This window comes from Barbus barbus (assembly GCF_936440315.1).
Source record: "Barbus barbus genome assembly, chromosome: 3".
Lineage (NCBI taxonomy): Eukaryota > Metazoa > Chordata > Actinopteri > Cypriniformes > Cyprinidae > Barbus > Barbus barbus.
Genome location: NC_136731.1, coordinates 36,624,156 through 36,643,889, shown reverse-complemented (window position 1 = coordinate 36,643,889; position 19,734 = coordinate 36,624,156). Strand labels below are relative to the sequence as shown.

At 38.7% G+C, this 19,734-nt stretch overlaps 2 protein-coding genes across 4 annotated transcripts; both read left to right on the top strand.

Moving 5' to 3' along the window:
• Positions 1-649: 649 nt before the first annotated feature.
• Positions 650-13,428, top strand: LOC306859790 (dnaJ homolog subfamily C member 7-like; the record flags this gene model as incomplete). 3 transcript variants are annotated; one of them, XM_079401056.1, is made up of 14 exons in its annotated part: positions 650-813; positions 5,869-5,957; positions 6,310-6,434; positions 7,353-7,466; positions 7,581-7,655; positions 7,733-7,851; positions 8,207-8,360; positions 9,005-9,169; positions 9,356-9,447; positions 9,525-9,598; positions 9,683-9,829; positions 10,014-10,163; positions 10,371-10,442; positions 11,441-13,428. In XM_079401056.1, 14 exons carry the CDS (start codon positions 650-652, stop codon positions 11,476-11,478), a joined length of 1,578 nt encoding a protein of 525 aa, XP_079257182.1. In that variant the 3' UTR covers positions 11,479-13,428. The 3 variants fall into 3 exon arrangements, with proteins under 3 accessions (XP_079257182.1, XP_079257183.1, XP_079257184.1); XM_079401057.1 differs by lacking the exon at positions 650-813 and adding an exon at positions 3,981-4,187 and having other exon boundaries at positions 11,441-12,979; XM_079401058.1 differs by lacking the exon at positions 650-813 and adding an exon at positions 5,600-5,695 and having other exon boundaries at positions 11,441-12,979.
• On the top strand, positions 13,153-19,513 carry LOC306859810 (outer dynein arm-docking complex subunit 4). The gene is made up of 12 exons (XM_079401098.1): positions 13,153-13,428; positions 13,539-13,670; positions 15,535-15,688; positions 15,787-15,848; positions 15,992-16,139; positions 16,244-16,468; positions 17,704-17,832; positions 17,917-17,995; positions 18,085-18,171; positions 18,274-18,470; positions 18,651-18,751; positions 19,066-19,513. Exons 1-12 carry the CDS (start codon positions 13,312-13,314, stop codon positions 19,099-19,101), a joined length of 1,467 nt encoding a protein of 488 aa, XP_079257224.1. The 5' UTR covers positions 13,153-13,311; the 3' UTR covers positions 19,102-19,513.
• Positions 19,514-19,734: the final 221 nt, after the last annotated feature.

Below are 19,734 nucleotides of genomic sequence, written 5' to 3'. Positions count from 1 at the left end.
ACTGGTGTAGCGCAATGTCACCTGCGATCACTGAGCGAATCTTTCAATTTAATTGATTCAAAAGATTCGAGTCACGGACGTGAATCAAAATCCCTACATAATATTTAAATAAGTTATTTAAGTTGTTTCACATTATTTTAATAGTTACTACTGATGTCCATAGAGATATCTATGGAAGCCCGTTTCCGCCACTGAATAACTTTTTTTTAATAAATAAAAAAAATCTTTTAAACTTTAAAATATCTTTTAAACTAGACTTTTTATTTCACAGAATTGTGAGACATAAACTCACAATTGGGAGTTATAAAGGCAGAATTGCGAGATAAAAACTGGCAATTCTGACTTTTTTTTCTCGCAATTGACTTTCACGCAGTTGCGAGTTTATATCTCGCAGTTATGAGAAAAAAAAGTTAGAATTGTGAGATAAAAAGTCGCAATTACCTTTTTATTTTTTATTCATTGGCGGAAACGGGCTTCCATATATGTGTAGTCTCTTGAAAACAATGTACCGAGTGAAGGCCAGTGTTTGAAAAACTACTGGAACCGTTCGTTTTAACTAACTAGAAAAAAAGCTTTGATTTAAACGTAGGTGCACTTTTATTTGTTAAAAGTGCTTCTCCACACTTTGTCGTATATCCGTTGACCTAATATGGGCATATTGCGCAGGGCTGCGGAAGGCGGAGCTGAAGGCGGTATGAAAGGCTCGCGTGCCTCGCGTCTTCCTCCGCCTCTCTACAGCAAAATGGCGACTGTTGACTACGACTCGTCCGCGGATCCAGAGATGGACTTGACCAGCGACGAGGAGTTAGAGAGGTAGCTGATAAAAGCGAGCACTTTAATCAGATGCCGGCCGGTCCGTTTGTGAGGTATCTGTGTTTTAGGGAAGCCGTGATCGGGCTCACTCTTGTGTAAAGACCCTGAGATCGCGACTGCCGCATAACTTGAAAATCAAGGGGTGTCTATGGCCTAGTGTGCCAGCCAGCTGCTTTTAGTGCTGGGGTGCCTTGCGATTAGCCAGCTGTTGTTCTTCATCTTTTAGATGAGCGTTGAGCTTTTAAAGCGATGATCAAGGGTGTGATTACGACAGATGTGCTGTACTCCGTGACACAGTTTTAGGGTGAGAATTAGGTTGAAGGCAGCGTGACATAATTGCTCTTAAGAGCACTTAAACCCAAAGACAACAGCAGAAACATCCAGCTGTTCATCAGTAACGCACTGTTGCCTTAAATATGTCAAACATTAATAGTTGTTTAGTGAGACACTTAGTGGGTGACTACAATGCAAAGAAACGCACATGCGTATAGAGGAAATGACGTTCTGTTCCTGCTGGTCTCCTATATTTGCAGGCCACTACTTTTGACACATGCGTTTTGTCCGAGTATAGGAGCACGGACAGATTCGTAGCTTTTTAAAATGCGTCTCTTAAAGGGACAGTTTCCCTACAAAATATGTATATTCTGACATCGTTTACTTACTCGAATTACTGATTTAGGTCACGTTAAGGAGAATGACGACCTCAGTCAGAGCTCTGTTTTATTATATGTCAAAAGGACGTGTAAAGAAAGTGAATGGGGAATGAGGTTGACACTAACGCTAACATTTGAGGCTGACTGACATCTGCTTCGATGACCGAATTTGAATTTTCGATGTACTGTCGCTTTAAATGCATATGGCGTTTCGATTATGTTTATTCAATCTATAATAAGCGGCTCTGGAACTTTCTGTTTGAAGTCTCTGTGGGCGGACGGACGGAGGCATGACGTGAACCTGCACCTCGACTTGAAACGATTGGATACCAAACTGTAACTAGACGCGCGATACGTTAATTTAACCTCGTGTCTGACATAACTTTCCTCATGTGAAGTGTAGTTGGAGTATTATCTGTCGGATAATGATATACAGTACAGACCTGATGTTCCTGGTGAACTCTCAAGTGCTGGAGTTGACCCTGGAGCACAAAACTAGTCTTAAAGGAACACTCCACTTTTTGGAAATGGGGTCATTTTCCAAGTCCCCAAGAGTTTAAAAAGTTGAGTGTTACCTTGTTTGAATCCATTCAGCCCATCTCCGGGTCTGGCGGTAGCACTTTTAGCTTAGTTTAGCATAGTTCAATGAATCGGATTAGACCATTAGCATCTCGCTCAAAAATGACCAAAGAGTTTTTATATTTTTCCTATTTAAAACTTGACACTTTTGTAATTGCATCGTGTTCCAAGACCAATGGAAAATGAAAAGTTGCAATTTTCTAGGCCGATATGGCTAGGAACTATACTCTAATTCCGGCGTAATAATCAAGGAACTTTGCTGAGGTACTGTGGGTGCAGCAGGCGCAGTGATATTACGCAGCACCTGAAAGTAGTCCCCAGCTGAGATGGTCCTCACTGCAGAACACAAGATCCAGGGGGCGTGGTTCGATCTAGACCCAACTCCTCCCACCTTACATAGACCTAAACCTACCCGTCTCCACCCCCTGATCCCTAAACCTACCCATCCCCCACCCCTAAACCTACCATCTCCACCCCCTGGATGTGGGTCCAACCCCGCCCCCTGGATCTTTGTTCTGCAGTGAGGGGCTACTGCCCAGCTCAGTAGCCTATGATAAAGCTGGGGACTGCTTTCAGACGCTGTGTAATATCATTCCGCCTGCTGCACCCACGGTACTGCAGCAAAGTTCCTTGATTATTACGCCAGAATGAGAGAATAGTTCCTAGCCATATCGGCCTAGAAAACGTTTCTTTTTCCGTCGGTCTTAGTACACGATGTAACTACAGAAGAGTCAAGCTTTAAATAGGAATAATATCGAAACTCTGGTCATTTTTGATGACCAAATGGTCTAATCTGATTCAATGATCTATGCTAAACTCAGCTAAAAGTGCTACCGCCAGACCTGGAGATCGGATTAATGGATTCAAAAACAGTAAAACTCAACTGTTTAACTCTAGGGGAGTTGTAAAATGAGCCTATTTCCAAAAAAGTGGAGTGTTTCTTTAAGTAGCTCAGGTGTATTTGTAGTAATAGCCAACAATTCATTGTATAGGTCAAAATCATTGATTTCTTTTATGCCAAAAATCATTAGGATATTAAGTAAAGATCATGTGCCATGAAGATATTTTATACTTTTATTTCCTACTGTAAATATATAAAAATTTAATTTTTGTTGTCCAGGGTCACACATAATTTGTCTGCTGTTGTTTTAATAGACTGAGTTATGGTTTTCCAAGTAACTCTAAATGTCAATTGGACTAATAGTGCAACAGTCGAGCTCTGCAAGTAAAAAATCCCATTAATTTTCATTCCTCTAAAGACAGACCTGCTGTGAGGTTGTTAATCGATGCTATATGCTTTTGTTGAAGCCATCAGCCTGCATTATTTCAATTTATGTTTTAAATAATCATTTTCAACTAATGAAAATTAATTTACCTGGGATTCTGCAGAGAAATCTCCACCAGTCAGAATCAAAATGTATGTGTATGTTTTCGCCATTTTTAATTCATGTTAATTGCAATGCTTCATGGGATTGTAATTCTTTCCCTCAATAGAACTATGAAGTACAGTCTTGTACCTTTTTATTTTTTTTGTCTGATTTTCAGTTATTTTGCTTCAATTGAATGTTTGTATCGTTGTAAGTCACCTCATTGTTGGTTGATTTAGTTAATGGCTTAAACTGAGGTAAGAAAAATGAATGGGAGAAAAACACTTCCAGAAAAAAAGCTCTTGAGAAAGTGGGTGGGCGCTAATACACTTTATAGGAAACAACTACTATCGTCATGACTTAATTGTGCATGTGACCTGAAGTATTGTCAGCTCATGTACCTGCTCTATCAATGATTCACATCATTACGTCATTCTCTCTCTCTCTCTCTCTCTCTCTCTCTCAGAAAGCACCAGTCTGCTTTTGGTTTCCAGATTAACTGGAGGGTGTGAAAGGTGACGTCTGAATAAAGCACTATATTTGCATGATCGCACAGGACAAACACTTCACTACAGCTGCTCTCTGTCTGAAGAGAGAGAGTGATGTTGAACATTGGTGTGCGATTAAGTAGGCTCAGCTGTTGACTGGTGTGTAAAACCCTCTCGAGAATATTCCAGAGAGAAAGGCGTCATTGACTAATATTTCATGTGTGATTTGCAAGCAGCTTTTGATGAAGTAGATGGCACGCTGACTTGCTTTGCAGTTGTGACAGGATGTGAGTTATTAGTTTATTATTTGTCATTTATAAGTCATTGGGTTTTTGGTCAGCTTGACCTGAAACCAGGGTGAAGATAATCAAGGAAATCAGGGATTTACAAGAAAGGCACCGTTTTCATAATGCAAGTGGTTCTTATTGTTCATTAAAAAAAAGAACGACTTTGTAATCTGTAATCAAAAGTTTTGTTCACCCTGTCAGCCCAAATTTGATTATTTGTGTATTCGATTGCCATCTGATGTAAATGTTTGATGTCCACACTGAGTATTTTGAACCATTCAGATTTGGTTTGTGTGTCCTGTGGCACTCTTTTTTTTTTTTTACGGAGAATGTGTTTTCTGTGCAGAAATGTTGATGTCTTACAACATGTTGCCATTGCAATGAATTTAATGAGGCAGCAGTGAAACACGGGAAGCTGAAATGCGCAGCTGGTCTCAAAATTCAAAGAGTAGTGTAGACCAGCTGTATATTGTCATTTTCTGCTCGACTCGTGCATCGCAACAACACAACCTTGTTTCTAGTCGTTCAGCATGTTTTCTTTATACAAACAACATCTGACGTGTTTACATTTTTTGCATGGCAAGAGAAAGCTACACGAGATCAGAGCAGATACTTCAGATCCTATTATTTTTTTTTTTTTTTTTTTTTTTTTTTTTTGTATGTAGGTATGCATGTATGTATGTATTATAGGTAGGGCTGCCACTAACGACTATTTTTATTTCGATTAATCAAACAACTAATTTCCGGCAAAAAACAAAACAAAACAATTTTACTTACAAATATTTTAATAAACCAAATGAAATCCAAATTTCTATGAAATCATTTTTTCCTGAAGTTGGTCCTCATCTGCGTTTTTTCGGCCGATTCGACATGTTGAATTGACGTCGGAGCTCGTCGGGCCATCTGATCATCCTGACTGGCTGTTCAGCTGGCAAACCAGTGCACGATAAAGGCACAGAATGGACATGCTACTTGGCCGTCGGGTGTCCAGTGTGTTAGTGTGTCTGTCAGACGCTGCCGACGTGAGCCGACCCTGCAGTTTCCTTTTCGTCACCACTAGTTCATCGGTGTTGGCTTGGTGTGTTCCTGGCTGTATGTTTAACTCTTCAGTATAAATGGGTAAAGTTAAAGCTGGTAATGTGACACTCGTTCTCTAGTCTTCTTTGAACATATACTGCCCTGCATCGTTTCCCAGAAAACACCCCATCCCACCTGATGCCATACATCTGTGTGCTGTTTGACTGATTTAAAACAGACACCACTTGTAGTGGAGTATCTATGTTTAGCAGCCTAATCTTATTTAGGACACCTATAGTTCAGAACACAATGTATTCGGTAAATACACACACACTTTCACTGACCTTGATGGGCTTCTGCCTCTGTTGATAATTGTGTGTTGGAGTATTTATTACACTGGTGTAGGCAGGTATTCTGGAGCTGAGTCCTGATAATGCAGCCCAGTCTTTAGAGGTCTCACATCTTCGAAATGTGATATGCATATGCCAGCGGTATTCTCTGATCTATGTCATCTGGTTTTTGTGAGGATTTGTGGCATTTCCATGTCCCAAAGCACAAAGAGGATGTTCAGTTTTGGAGCGGCTAAATTTTAAGTTTTCTAACAACTGTTCTGATCTTCTGTGTCTGGAGTCACTATCATTTTTGTTTGTGTCTCAATCCGTAGGGAAGCGGAAGGCTTCAAAGAACAGGGAAATGCATACTATATCAAGAAGGACTATGCTGAAGCTTTCAACTTCTACACCAAGGCCATCGGTAAGGACCCTTAAAAGTGTACTTTGCTGTATGTGGTTCATCTGTCTGCCTAGCTTTCTGTAGGCGTCTTTTCCATTGGGTTGTTGCTACACACTTCTGAATCACATACTGCCCTCACATTAGACTCAATATTCACTCATGACCACACGGTTTCTCTCGTCTCCATATGTTTTCCTTGAAGTCTGTAACACAATTTCCAGAATAGATTTTGTCATAGCAACCACTTGTTTTAGAAATGTTTTGGTGACCTTTTCCATTCCGGTTTTAACAAAAATAACCACTTTTTTTTTTTTCATTCCCCTTTGTTTACTGAAGTGTCTATCTACATCTTTTGTTTGTGTCCTTTTAACAGACTTGTGCCCGAAAAATGCCAGTTACTATGGCAACCGTGCAGCCACATTGATGATGCTGAGTCGCTACAGAGATGCACTGGAGGACTCCCAGCAGGCTGTGCGGTTAGATGACACTTTCATGAAGGTGAGCCCTTTTGACGTTCTGAGCATTTGGGATGACTACTTTTTTGTTTTTTTTTAGAAAAATCTCGAAGGTTCCAGTTGGTGCCATGCTTTAGCTCAGGGTATCCCAAACTGTGGTTCATGAGGGAAGTGCAGGGTGTTTGTGAGTCGATAAAAAGCTAATAATTTAATTTTTATGTTTTAAAAATGTTTAACAAATATTTAAACAAGAGCCTATTGTATCATATTTGATATGCAAATTTCTATGGCCTTTAAGTTATTGACATGATCAACTTTGCTGAAATGCCTTCTGTTGTCTTATTGATAGTTTACACTCTAAAAAGTGTCCCCGTTTAGGTTGTGGTTCATGCTTGTTTTTGATGTAAAAATGTTATAAAATATCTTCTGTTTTTAGTAATGTTTTAAGGTAAACACTTACTGGACTGAAGCAACTTTAAATCATGTTATAAAGACCTCAGTGATTTACGTTACAAGCTATAAAAGTGTCTGCAATTGCGCCAATTTGCAGATTTTCTCAGTTTGGACACCTGAATAAAATTGAGGTGCTTTTTGTCCGTCTCAGATATGAGCTCCATATTCTCACTATATCATACTGTATGAATCATAAAAGCTTGATGTGTCAAATATGACACTCAAAAGTCCATTCCATATCAAAATATCTTCTGACTATTATTTCACATTTAAGGCTTTACAAGGTTAATCTCAGGGGGTACTTGAGGTAGTTATTATAGGTCAAAGGGTTTCAGCTGGCATAAGAAAAGCTTAGAATTCATGAACTGCTAAAATGCTTACCTTGAATGCAATGCATGTTGTTTTGGATAAGCATCAGCCATAAATGTAGGTGTTGGCATCAATGTAAATGTAGTCAGCATTCGGTTTTAAATTGTATGTCACTAATCATTATCGTTCTGTTTCACAGGGTCACATGCGTGAGGGCAAGTGCCACCTGCTGCTCGGCAATGCTATGGCTGCCAGCCGCTGCTTCCAGAAGGTTCTAGAGCTGGAAACAGACAACAGTCAGGCACAGCAGGAGGTACATGTACTATAAATACCGTACACCATTACGTCTCATTGCAGGCGTCCATAATCGCCTCTGAACTTATGGCATGTCATTCATAAGGCCCCTGACCTCCTGTGTCTCTTGCAGCTGAAGAATGCAGAGTCCATCCTGGAGTTTGAGCGCTTGGCTGAGATCAGCTTCGAGAAGCGAGACTTCAGAATGGTGAGTGTGTTTGCATTACTCTTCTAGCTGCTGAGAGTCTGATGTACAGATGAATATGAATGTGTGTCTCTCTGTAGGTGGTGTTCTGTATGGATCGGGCATTAGAGTCCGCTTCTGCATGTCACAGGTTCAAGGTTTTGAAAGCAGAGTGTCTGGCTCTGCTGGGACGCTACCCAGAGGCCCAATCTGTCGCCAGGTAACAGCACTATAGTGTTACAGGAAATATTTAGTTTACCGATATATGATTATTCAAATGAAAGCTATGTTGATATAAAATGATTCGGTGATGGCAAATGAAGTACAATATCTCGTTTTGCAGTATAGGCCTATTAAAACAGGACGTGTGCTTATAAGTTTTATTGTATTTATTTTTAAATGGATGTTTTTAAAAGGTTTCACCACCAAAAGTATTTTCGTGCACATTTTCTATATATTATAGACAGATATACATCTGCTATTGCCCACATAGTTTTCATCGTCCATTGAAAAATCCATATCGGTTGACCACTGATGTATATTTTCCATCTCCCTCTTGCTTTTTGCATCTTCAGTGACATATTGCGGATGGATTCCACCAATGGCGACGCTTTGTATGTGCGGGGATTATGTCTGTATTACGAAGACTGCATTGATAAGGCTGTACAGTTTTTCATTCAAGCGCTGCGCATGGCACCAGACCATGAGAAGGCCCGTCTGGCCTGCAGAGTAAGTGTGTTTGAAAGCATTATAAGTATTCAGATTAAGGTTATAGTTCAGCCAATATTTGGAGAAATGTAGCTTTACATCACTTGCTCACCAATGGATCCTCTGAAGTGAATGGGTACCGTCAGAATGAGAGTCCAAACAGCTGATAAAAACATCACAGAAATTCATGTAACTGAAGCGGTAAACTGTGGGTTCATCGGAAACAAATCCATCAAGGCATTTTAACTTTAAACTGTTGCTTCTGGCCAAAATATAAATTTAATCCACGTTATCCATATTGCACTGTCTGTGAGGTTGTTTCGTGGTCTGAGAGGCACGCGCACATGAAGACGCTGCTCATAGAGTGTGTGAGTTCAAAATGAAGTGCTCATTGAGCTCATTGAGCATTAATTAACATCTTTGCTTCACAAGATGTTAATTAATGCACAGGGGTGGTGTGGATTACTTGTCACTTGGATTATTGTAATGATTATCCATTGGTGAGCAAGTGATGTAATGCTAAAATTCTCCAAATCTGCTGCAGTGAAGAAATAAACTTACCTACATCTTTTATGGCCTGAGGCTGAGTAAATTTTCAGCAAATTGAACGGTTCTTTTAAGTTTTAGTACAGTGTCTGTAAAGTATGTAATTGTTTCTGTTATAGAATGCTAAAGCCCTGAAGGCGAAGAAAGAGGAAGGGAACAAAGCATTTAAAGATGGCAGCTTTGAGGAGGCATATGACCTCTACTCAGAGGCCCTGACCATCGACCCAAACAACATCAAAACTAATGCCAAGCTATACTGTAACCGAGCCACCGTCGGATCCAAGGTCTGCGTTTGAAAAACTCCTTGTTCTGTAGACATTTTGTTTGAATGCATTATCAGTATTGGAGTGCCCCACAAGGCCAAACAGTAGACCCTCTTACTGTTCTGAAGCTGGGTCACATGTGTCGGTCTCATTTTGGTCATTGTTTGGCACTAACACATAATGTTTCTCTCTCTTCTGTGTCTTCAGTTAAATAAACTGGAGCAGGCCATTGAGGACTGCACAAAGGCTATTAAACTGGATGAGACCTATATTAAAGCTTATTTGAGAAGAGCTCAATGGTAAGTTTGTGCTTCTACACACTTTAAACATGTTTGAAACTTTATTTGTTGTTTAACCTGTTCGTTTTACGATGTAGTTACATGGACACAGAGCAGTATGAAGAGGCTGTCAGAGACTATGAGAAGGTTTATCAAACAGAGAAGACTAAAGGTGTGTGTTCATCTTGAATGTGCGTTAAAATGTTTCAGTTTCATTAAAGATGTGCCAAATCTCTTTTTCTGTGGTGCGTTTCAGAACATAAGAACCTGTTGAAGAACGCTCAGTTAGAGCTGAAGAAAAGCAAGAGGAAAGATTATTACAAGGTCCTTGGGGTGGATAAAAATGCCAGTGAAGATGAAATCAAAAAGGCCTATCGTAAACGAGCGCTGATGCACCACCCAGGTACATATTTCATTGAAAGAATCAGTGTTTTCTACTTGTACAGTCTATATCTGCAAATTCCCCAGAAGTCTGTTCTGTAAGCAGTAATGGGGCCACCAGTGTGTGTAAGAGTTTGGTTTGTCCTAAAGTTTGGTTTTTTTCTCTTCTTGATTCTGTTACACGGTCTCTCTTGTATCTTTCACAGACCGACATAGCGGTGCGAGTGCTGAAGTGCAGAAAGAGGAAGAGAAGAAGTTTAAGGAGGTGGGCGAGGCCTTCACTGTGCTCTCTGACCCCAAGAAGAAGTCCCGCTATGACAGCGGCCACGACCTGGAGGATGACGACATGAACATGGGTCTGTCTCCTTCACACATTCAGGCTCTTTTTGTTTCTCTTTCTGTCAACACTGTTTTATTCTATAATATGGGTTTCATTAATGCTTTATTTCATAGTACTGTCTTTCAACCAAAGCTTCCGTTTAAAAAAAAAAAAGCCTAAAAATATTATTTGATTAATGTATGGTGACTAATGATTTTGTTTCTTTTTATTTGCTCTTTTTCAGACTTTGATGCCAACAACATCTTCAAAGCATTCTTTGGTGCCCCGGGCGGGTTTAGTTATGAAGGAAATTCATGTAAGGAAAACCTTTTATTTACTTTTCATAAATTTATTAATCACATGTTCAGACTGTACAGTAAACCATTGAATTTCAGTATTGTTGTAAAGTTTGGGTTTGGTACGATTTTTCATGGTTTTAAAAGACGTATCTTAATGCTCACCAAGGAATCATTTACTTGATCAAAAATGCAGTAAAAACATTAATATTGTGAAATCTTTTCCGTTTGAATATATTTTAAAATGCAATTTATTCCTGTGATCTCAGCTGATTTTTCAGCATTATTACTCCAGTCTTCGGTGTCACTTGATCCTTCAGAAATCAGTCTAATATGCTGATTTGATGCTTAAGAAACATGATTAATGATGAAAAGCTGTACCGTTTAATATTTTTGTGGAAACCATACTTTTCACAGTTCTTTGAACAAAGTTTAAAATACCAGCATTTATTTAAAGTAGAAATCTGTTGTAACAATGTCCTTACTGCCACTTTTGATCAATTTATACATCCTTGCTGAATAAAAGCATTAATTTCTTTCAAAATAATCTTACTGAACACAAACTTTTAATCGGATGTGTAAATACTAGTGCTGGGCAATGATTAATCGCATCCAAAATAAGTTTTTATTTATATAATGTGTGTGTGTACGGTGTATATTTTTTATGTGTATACTGTATATAAAGATACATGTACAGAATAGATTTAGAAAATATTTACATGCATGTTAACATGCATATATTTATTCATGCAATTTATATTATATATAAATATATTTAAAATATACTGTGTATTTATATATACGTAAATATACACGGTACACTATGTACACAACTTATTTTGGATGCGATTTAATCATTGCGCAGCACTAGTAAATACATCAAATTAAGACAACTGTACACTCTACAGCTGTTGTGATGAATATCATATGAGAATATCGACACAAATGAGCTACAACTCTGATTCTTTTTATTTCAGTGTCTTTTCTAAATGTTTTTCACGTCTTTTTTTTCCTGCAGCATCTGGACCTGGAAATTTCTTCTTCCAGTTTGGCTAACTTGGCAACTTTCAGCATGTATGCAGTAGTTTCACAACCTCTGAATTCCCCTGAACCGGACTACTCCCCTCCATCCCTGCTCTCTCATGTGCTACACTCTGGTGTAATGGGCTTTCGGGCTCCACAGGTGGACCTGCGTCTGTGCCATTGACTTGTTTTACTGCTTACGCACAAAGACAACAACAGCAGAGGCATGACCATTCTGTACCAGAAAAACATGATGCATTGCAGTTCTCTCTTTGATCGGTGTCCTTTTTGGCCCTTGTATTCCAGCTTTAGTTTTCTTTTCTTTTTTTATCCACTCTATTGAATGTACCCTGAATTCATTGTCATTTTCACTTTATTCAGTTCAAAAGCTTCAACTACAAATTGAATTGATGTTTGGGGGAACATAAGACAGTGCTACAGGCAAATCTGCTGTTTCTCCCAGGCTCACTCTAAATACTTTAATCTCATTTCCCATCCGCCCATACACAGCCCCTCTCCCAGCATATTAGTGACTGCAAAATGATCCACATCGTCCAAATCCAGAAAAAAAAACACTGGTTAGTACAGGAATTCATCACTGCTAGTGCCGTATAGATTGTTTAAACATGTACAGAGTCAGAATTCACACATTCTATTTATGCAACATTGCAAACCATTTTAAAGACCTCCGCAAACTATGTGAATGCAGCGCCTCATGCCAAATCTCACCGTAAGAATAACGCTGGTTCTGGCATTCATCAAGCGAGTGGATTGTTCGACTACTGCATACAGAGGTTCAGACAGAGAGAGTTCACGCACCTGTTGACCACGTCCCTCTCTAAGTTTAATTTGTCAATGTTGCCATTCAAACCCTTGCTGCATTGTACATTTTACTGGAATGTAAAGTGTTTCTTTGTGTTGATAGTTTATGACTGTTTAATTTTTTTTTTTAACTGAAATACACTCACTTTTTTGATATGTATATTTATTGTAAATTTGCTGGATGTGAGCTTTGGATGGATGATCTTTCAATACACTAGGATCTACACTCTTAAAGGTTAAACCCAGTGAGAGACCATGTTTGGCCAGCACTCTTATTAACTTCTGAATTAAAGAGCCTCTGGAGGGAGGGATGTCAGAGGAGCTTATTGATCTGGTTATTTGTGGGCTTGATAACATTGAGTCCACAGTGTGTATAATATGGGTCTATGTAAATTGCAGGCATGATCAATGAGCCATGTTTACCGTTTTGCCTAAATGTTTCTTGACATTGGCTCGCTGAAGATTTGTTGTGCTCCAGCATTCTCTTGCTGTCTTTGACCTGACCGTGTACCCAGTTAGGAAACTGTGCAGTTTAAGCATTTGTCTGCAATACGTTCCTATTGCTCATCTTGAAAGATCTTCAGTGTATTCAGAAGACAATGTCCATGCTGACTTTGCTCACTCCGCTGGAACAGTCTTGAGTATGGACCGTTTATAAAAAGCCATGTAAATAAAGTAAGCCTCATTCTGTTTTCCCCTTCAGCAAATTCTTAACTTCTCTGTCTCGTCTAATACTTTATTTTATTTTTTGCATCACCACAGGCGTTTTCAAATTCTTACTCTATTGGTATATTTAAAAAAAACGTTTTCTGCATTAAATGATCATTATTTTAGAATATATTTTGTAAATTAAAAATGTATATGTACCTGAGGGAATGACGCGGTACGTATTGCACGTCAATCAAAGGTCTCTGTTGATTGGCCGCTCAGGGTTTTGTTAGGCGCGTCGCTAGGATACAGCGGACAAGACTAATCCGGACTACAAGTACATTTATTGATATGTACTGAATGCTTTTGATGTAATTTTGTATAAATACGCATAAAATGTCCGATAACGAGGAAGGACAAGGGCCGAAGAGTACCTTTAGCACCTATGTAGCTGAAGGTGACCAGCTGTTCCAGAAGAGAGAGTATGTCAAAGCTACTGAGAGCTTTTCCACGGTAAGCTAGTCACTATAACTGGGTATTATACTAAATACATTTTACATTTCTTCCATTAAACTGAGTGCTTTATTTCACACTTTATAAGTGTCTTCTTTGTTGCCCACCAGGCTTTAAGTTTACAGCCGGATGATAAAAACTGTCTGGTCGCCAGATCCAGGTGTTATTTGAAACTAGGGGATGCAGAGAGCGCGCTGAAAGACGCCGAGACCTCCCTCAAAGACAACAAAGACTTCTTCAAGGTGTGTTCATCTGTGCTGCTAATCTCTGTTTTATCTCCTCGTTCGGTCCAGAAGGCCCCAGCAGGTACAGTTTTGAGTCTGTGCGTTTACTTGTCCTGAAGGGGGCGTACTTGCGTAATTTGAAACCTTATCAGATGATTCTGGCAAAAGTAGGGGACTAAATTGACCCAGAAAGTATGTGGACACTTGTAGCACACTTAAAATTTGATAAATATTATTGCATTAGTTAACGAAATGATAAACCAAGTGACATTTATGTCACAAGCACGCTTTCGAATCTTACAAAAATAACATGATTTTGATAACTGATTTTGATTTAATAAACAAAATGTTCTGTTTAAAATTAAGACTAAAATACAAAAAGGACAGGTCAAACCAGTGAAATGTGAGAGACCATGCACTAAAGTCACCTAAAAGTAGTTGCAAACTTGCTTAGAGAAGTGAGGTTATTTCTTGGAAAAGTAGCCTTTTCAGATTGACAGTTAGTTTGGTATTTTGCTTGTAATGCAATTAATTTTGAAGTGTGGCATAGTATCCATATACATTTGGAGCTACTATATATATAAACCCTCTAAATTAATAATGTCCAACCCCAGTAAAATGTTTAGTTTCTAAATGGAATAGTGAGAGAGAGAGTCAAAATTTAAATTGCTAGGAAAAGTGAAAAGGAACAGTAAAGACTTTTACATTTTACATCCACAAAAATATTTAGCAGCACAGCAGTTTTCAACATTATTAATAAAAAGAAATGTTTCTTGAGTAGCAAATCATCATATTAGAATAATTTCATTTTTGTCTTTATTGTCCCCATAAGGAGAAATTTGTCTTGAGCAGTCAAGAGAGACACAAATGACAATATTAATATTCCACTTACATACACTAAATACATTTCACAATACCCACACATTTCCCACAACCCTATTTCCTATTGTTCAGTAAAGCAGTTGATAATGGAATTAACGAGAATTTATATCTATTTAACTTACAAAGGTTACAAAGGTTGGTACCCTATATCTCCTAACTGAGGGCATCAGCTCATACTCCTTATGGAGAATATGGCTTGGATCACCAATAATGTTAAGGCTCTGCTTCTTTACAGACCTCTCAAAAATCTCCCGAAGAGAAGTTAGGGGCACAATACCGATTATGTTTCCATCTTCTAGCCACATTTTTTAAATTGTGACCTAGATTTAACAGACAAATTACCAAACCATATTGTAAAATCATAACATATAATGGATTCAATAGCAGATCTATAGAACAGTAACATGATACTTTTATCCACCCCAAAGACCTTGAGCCTTCGCAAAAGGTGCAAACGCTGACTAGCATGTGCACAAAAATGATGTGCACGTCAAGAATGATTTCTGAAGGATCATGTGACACTAAAGACCGGAGTAATGACTGCTGAAAATTCAGCTATTTCATCACAGGAATAAAATACACTTTAAAATGTATTATAATAGAAAACAGTTCTTTTAAACTGTAATAATATTTCACAATATTCCTGTTATAACTGGACTTTTGATCAAATAAATGCAGCATCAGTGAACATGAGATACTTCTCTATATACATGGATTTACTTCTGCACATAACTTTAAATGAAATCTTTTTCCTGGTTTGTTAAACCAAGAGATTTTCAGATCAGTGTATATCACGTGATAGCGGTGATTTAATGGTTAAGGAGCTGGCTTGTTACCACAAAGCATGTAGTGTCATGTAAGAATTCTGAAAGAACAATGAAAATTCAGAAACCTGTTTGGTGCCATTGTATGTTCCTCTGGGCATCCAGTGCCTTTAGTTACTGTAAACTGCTTTATAAGAAAAGTTTCTTCTAACAGATAACCTATGATTCTCCTTCAGGGTCTGTATCAGAAAGCAGAAGCTCTCTACACTATGGGCGATTTTGAGTTTGCATTGGTCTACTATCACCGAGGCAATAAGCTGCGTCCAGAGCTGCAGGAGTTCAGGCTGGGAATCCAGAAAGCTCAAGAGGCAATCGACAACTCAGTGGGCAGTAAGTCCTCAGACACATGATGAGAAATTTGGTGCTCATATTTTGCTTACACAGCAAACAGACCTCAGTTACCAACATCTTTCACCCCAACCCAAAAGGTCCTTCTTCTGTGAAGCTGCAAAATAAAGGAGACTTGTCTTTCTTCCACAAATCTAATGGGGTGAGCTGGCTAAATTATGTTCTCTATCTCTTGCTCACCCTCTCATTAAATCACTTGCCCTCATCATTCACCCTGCCACTGTTAATGCTTTCCATTTATGTTTATTTCAGCAGTTAGTAACACATTTGTTTGTTTGTTCAAAGGTTCGTTCCAAGCATTTGAATCATTCTCATAAGAGGGAATCCAAAAAGCATGGCCAGAAGATGGACAAAAATGAAAAATCAGCCAAGGAACTTCTGGGAGAGCTATACAGTGACAGAGAATACTTAGAGAAACTTCTGCAAGATGAGGGTGTGTGTTTCAGGGTTGTTTTTTTTGTAGACCTTTTCAAATGTCAGATTGCATCTGTGAAAGTGCATATTCTATGTAAAGTTTCGCAATCTGCTCCAATACAGATCTTATAAAAGGTAAGATACGAACTGGAGAGCGTGTGCAAGATCTGATCGTAGGCTGTATCTCATATCTGGACACGCGGACGGCATTCTGGCAGCAGCAGAAGCCCATCTACGCTCGTCAACGAGATAGAAAACTCATGCAGCAGCAGTGGAACCGGGTTCTTCACAAGCCTCCATCAGACCCCACTCGATACGTCCTCGACAGTCTGGAGGAGATTGACACAGGTGACTCTCTGACTGAATCTCGGACGGGTCAAAGTTCACAGTATAGGTTCCTAGCAAGTAATTTAGTATTAGACGCATACTCATGTTACACTTGCAAAACCATACACTATCATTCTAATGTTCGGGAGTTAGAAGAATTTCTTTATATATTTGAAAGAAGTCTCTTCTGCTCACCAAGTCTTCTGTATTATTTGATCAAAAATACAGTAAAAATATTACAGTTTAAGCAACCAATTTCTATTGTAATATATTTTAAAATGTAGTTTATTTCTTTGATGCAAAGCTGGATTTTCAGTAGACATTTCTCCAGTCTTTAGTGTCTCAAGATCTTTCAGAAATCATTTTAATGTGCTGGTTTGGTGTAAGAAACAATTATTATTATCAAAGAAGAAAACAGTACTGCTTAATATTTTTGTGGATACAGGTTACTTGTATTTATAAATTGTTTTTTTATCAATTTAATGAATTAATGCTGAAAAAAGCAGTTATTTATTTAAAAATGTATATATATTTTACTGACCACAATTTTTTGAATGGTAGAGCATGTAATTGATGAGTGGCTGACTTTCATCAGGAACAACATTGAGGTTAGGGCGGGATTATGGTCCTAATTATTCTCTAGGTCACCCCACACAATGTTTGTTTAAACATAACACACCCATCTGATTATTTAAATATTTAATAGTGCTTGCTGAGGACATGTGAACAAAACTCTGATCCTAATTATTAAACTTTGGCATGTAACTGTGTACCATCTGTGCCATGGACACAAGCGATAGATCCAATATTATGACTTGCTGAGAAGAGATGTGCTATTACTTTAAAGCTGGGGTCACATTTACCGTTGCCCTGCAAATTACCATGGTCAAAATCCAGTCCTTTCAAAAAGAATTGGGGTGTTTTGGAATTGAGGATGAGGGTGAAAGATTTCTCTATGTAGATTTCGCAACAGGTTCAAGTTGGTTCCGCAAATTCACAGCACTGACAAATAGAAAAGCTGCTTGGTTGGAAAGTGACTGAGATTTTAGACTTATGATTTTTGGCCTGACAGACAACAAAACAGGTGAGAAATTCTATAGATATGCACTGAAGGAGAAACCTCATTTCAGAATCAGAATAATGTATTTTCAATGCTCTACAATAATCACAGGACTTTTGGATAGAACTACTCTACACAATTATCTGAAAATGTATTGTGTGTTATTGGATTTGAGTATTATTTCTTCATTTGACAGCCTTGAGTTCAGGCAACACAGAAAGCGGTCTGAAGAAGGCCCGTGAGCTCATGAAGGTGGTGAAGGAATGGTCTGGGGAAGTGCTGCCCAATAAGAGAGAAGTGCTTGGGAATCTCCACAGCTGCATTGGTAGTCATATACTTATAATATCAGTAGCACAAGAATGAGAAATATGAAACTCTATGTTAAAAGTTTCTCTTATATTCTATGTAGGCAATGCACTGATGGATCTTGGGAATATGGACAAGGCTCTGCATCATCATGAGAAGGATCTGGAGCTGGCCAAGAAAGGGTAGGCGACCATAAGAGCAGGAAAGCTACCTTTCTGTTTTTCTTGGTTGGTTAATAAACAACTCGTCTGGTTTGTGCTTCGCTTCATAGCGACCTGATGGACAGTAAATCCAGAGCTCTGGACAACATTGGCCGTGTGTACGCACGGATTGGCAAGTTTCAACAAGCTATAGAAGTGTAAGTGCATTTGCCTTTAATTAATATTGACTTTGGTGTTGATGTACACAGAGAAATCTATTGTAATAGTCATTTCATTTTGTTCTGTGTGTGTTTGTGTAGCTGGGAGAAGAAGTTGCCTCTAGTATGTGGCGGGTTGGAGAAAGCCTGGTTGTTCCATGAGATCGGCCGCTGTTACCTAGAGCTGAAACGCTACAGCGAAGCACGAGACTATGGCTCCCGCTCGCTCATGGCTGCAGATGACATCAGCGATGAAAAATGGCAGCTCAATGCCAGTGTGCTCATGGCACAGGCAGAATGTGAGTTCAAACTACATTGACCAAAATCGCCCAGGAAGCTTAATAGACTCTCTGACTACGAATAATCAAATTTCCCACATTGCTTCGAATCAATAGGAGTTAATGTGGTTGTTATGTGTATTTGATCCATGCCATGCAGTACAATTAGATCATTTTACATCCTCTGTCTCTCTGACACAGTGAAGCTGGGTAACTACAAGGCCTGTGTGTTACACTTTGAGAGGGCACTGGACCGGGCAAAACTGCTGCAGGATGACTCTGCCAGCGAAGCCATCCAGAAGGTCAACACAGACATTCCTGTCCTGAGAGTTGTCATGACAGAAGTGTTATTTTGTTACAAACCCTGTTTGCATAAACAGAGCAATTAGCTCTGTTCCATAAGCAGAGCAATTACTTAGTTAGAACATGGTTTCAAAATATTCATAAATAGTAGTTGTTTTGTCATAATATGAACAGATAATTGTAATATTTACATGCATTCATTGATCAGTTTTCTTGCATGTTATCTGATTCTAGACCATCCCATTCTTCTGATATTATATTTCTTCATGTTGCCCTGATATTATTTGTCTTTAATCAATTTCTCACCCTGCAGGCTCTTCGAGAAGCAAGACACAGAGTGACTCAGTAAAATGAGAAACCCCTCTGAATAAAATGGCTGCAATCGACTTCCATCCACCTACAAGACAAGTCAGAACTAATGCATGCCTACTAGTGGAATAAAGTTTGCCTGAGGAATATTGTGCTGGATTGCAGTCAGAGTTATTGGTGAAGGTTTACTTTATGATTGCCTTTTCTGTGCTTGTTTCCATATGGTTAAAAAGATGTTTTGCATAGTTTTACATAAACTGTCACAGTTTCAGAGGAATAACAAATCATGTTATATTTGCAGTGTCCAAGTGATGTTGCCCAGATACTGTTAATGTATTCCAATAGACCCATACATGCTGTGACCTTTTGTTGACATAGAGAAATACTCTTTTAATTCATAATCCAACCATAAAGGTTTGAATTGAAAATCATTAAAATGAGTTTTGACCTCTACATTTACATTTTGTTCATTTAGCTGACGCTTTTATCCAAAGCGACTTACATTTGCTATATACTGTATGTCAGAGGTCGCACGCCTCTAATTTTACACTCCACCTATTGAGTTGATATTGACTTTGGTTATGTGCTCAACAAAACTGAACAGAAGTAGAAGCCCTGGCAGAATGCTTAACTATGCATTACTGGCAGTTTGTGCGTGTGAGTGTTTTTTTGT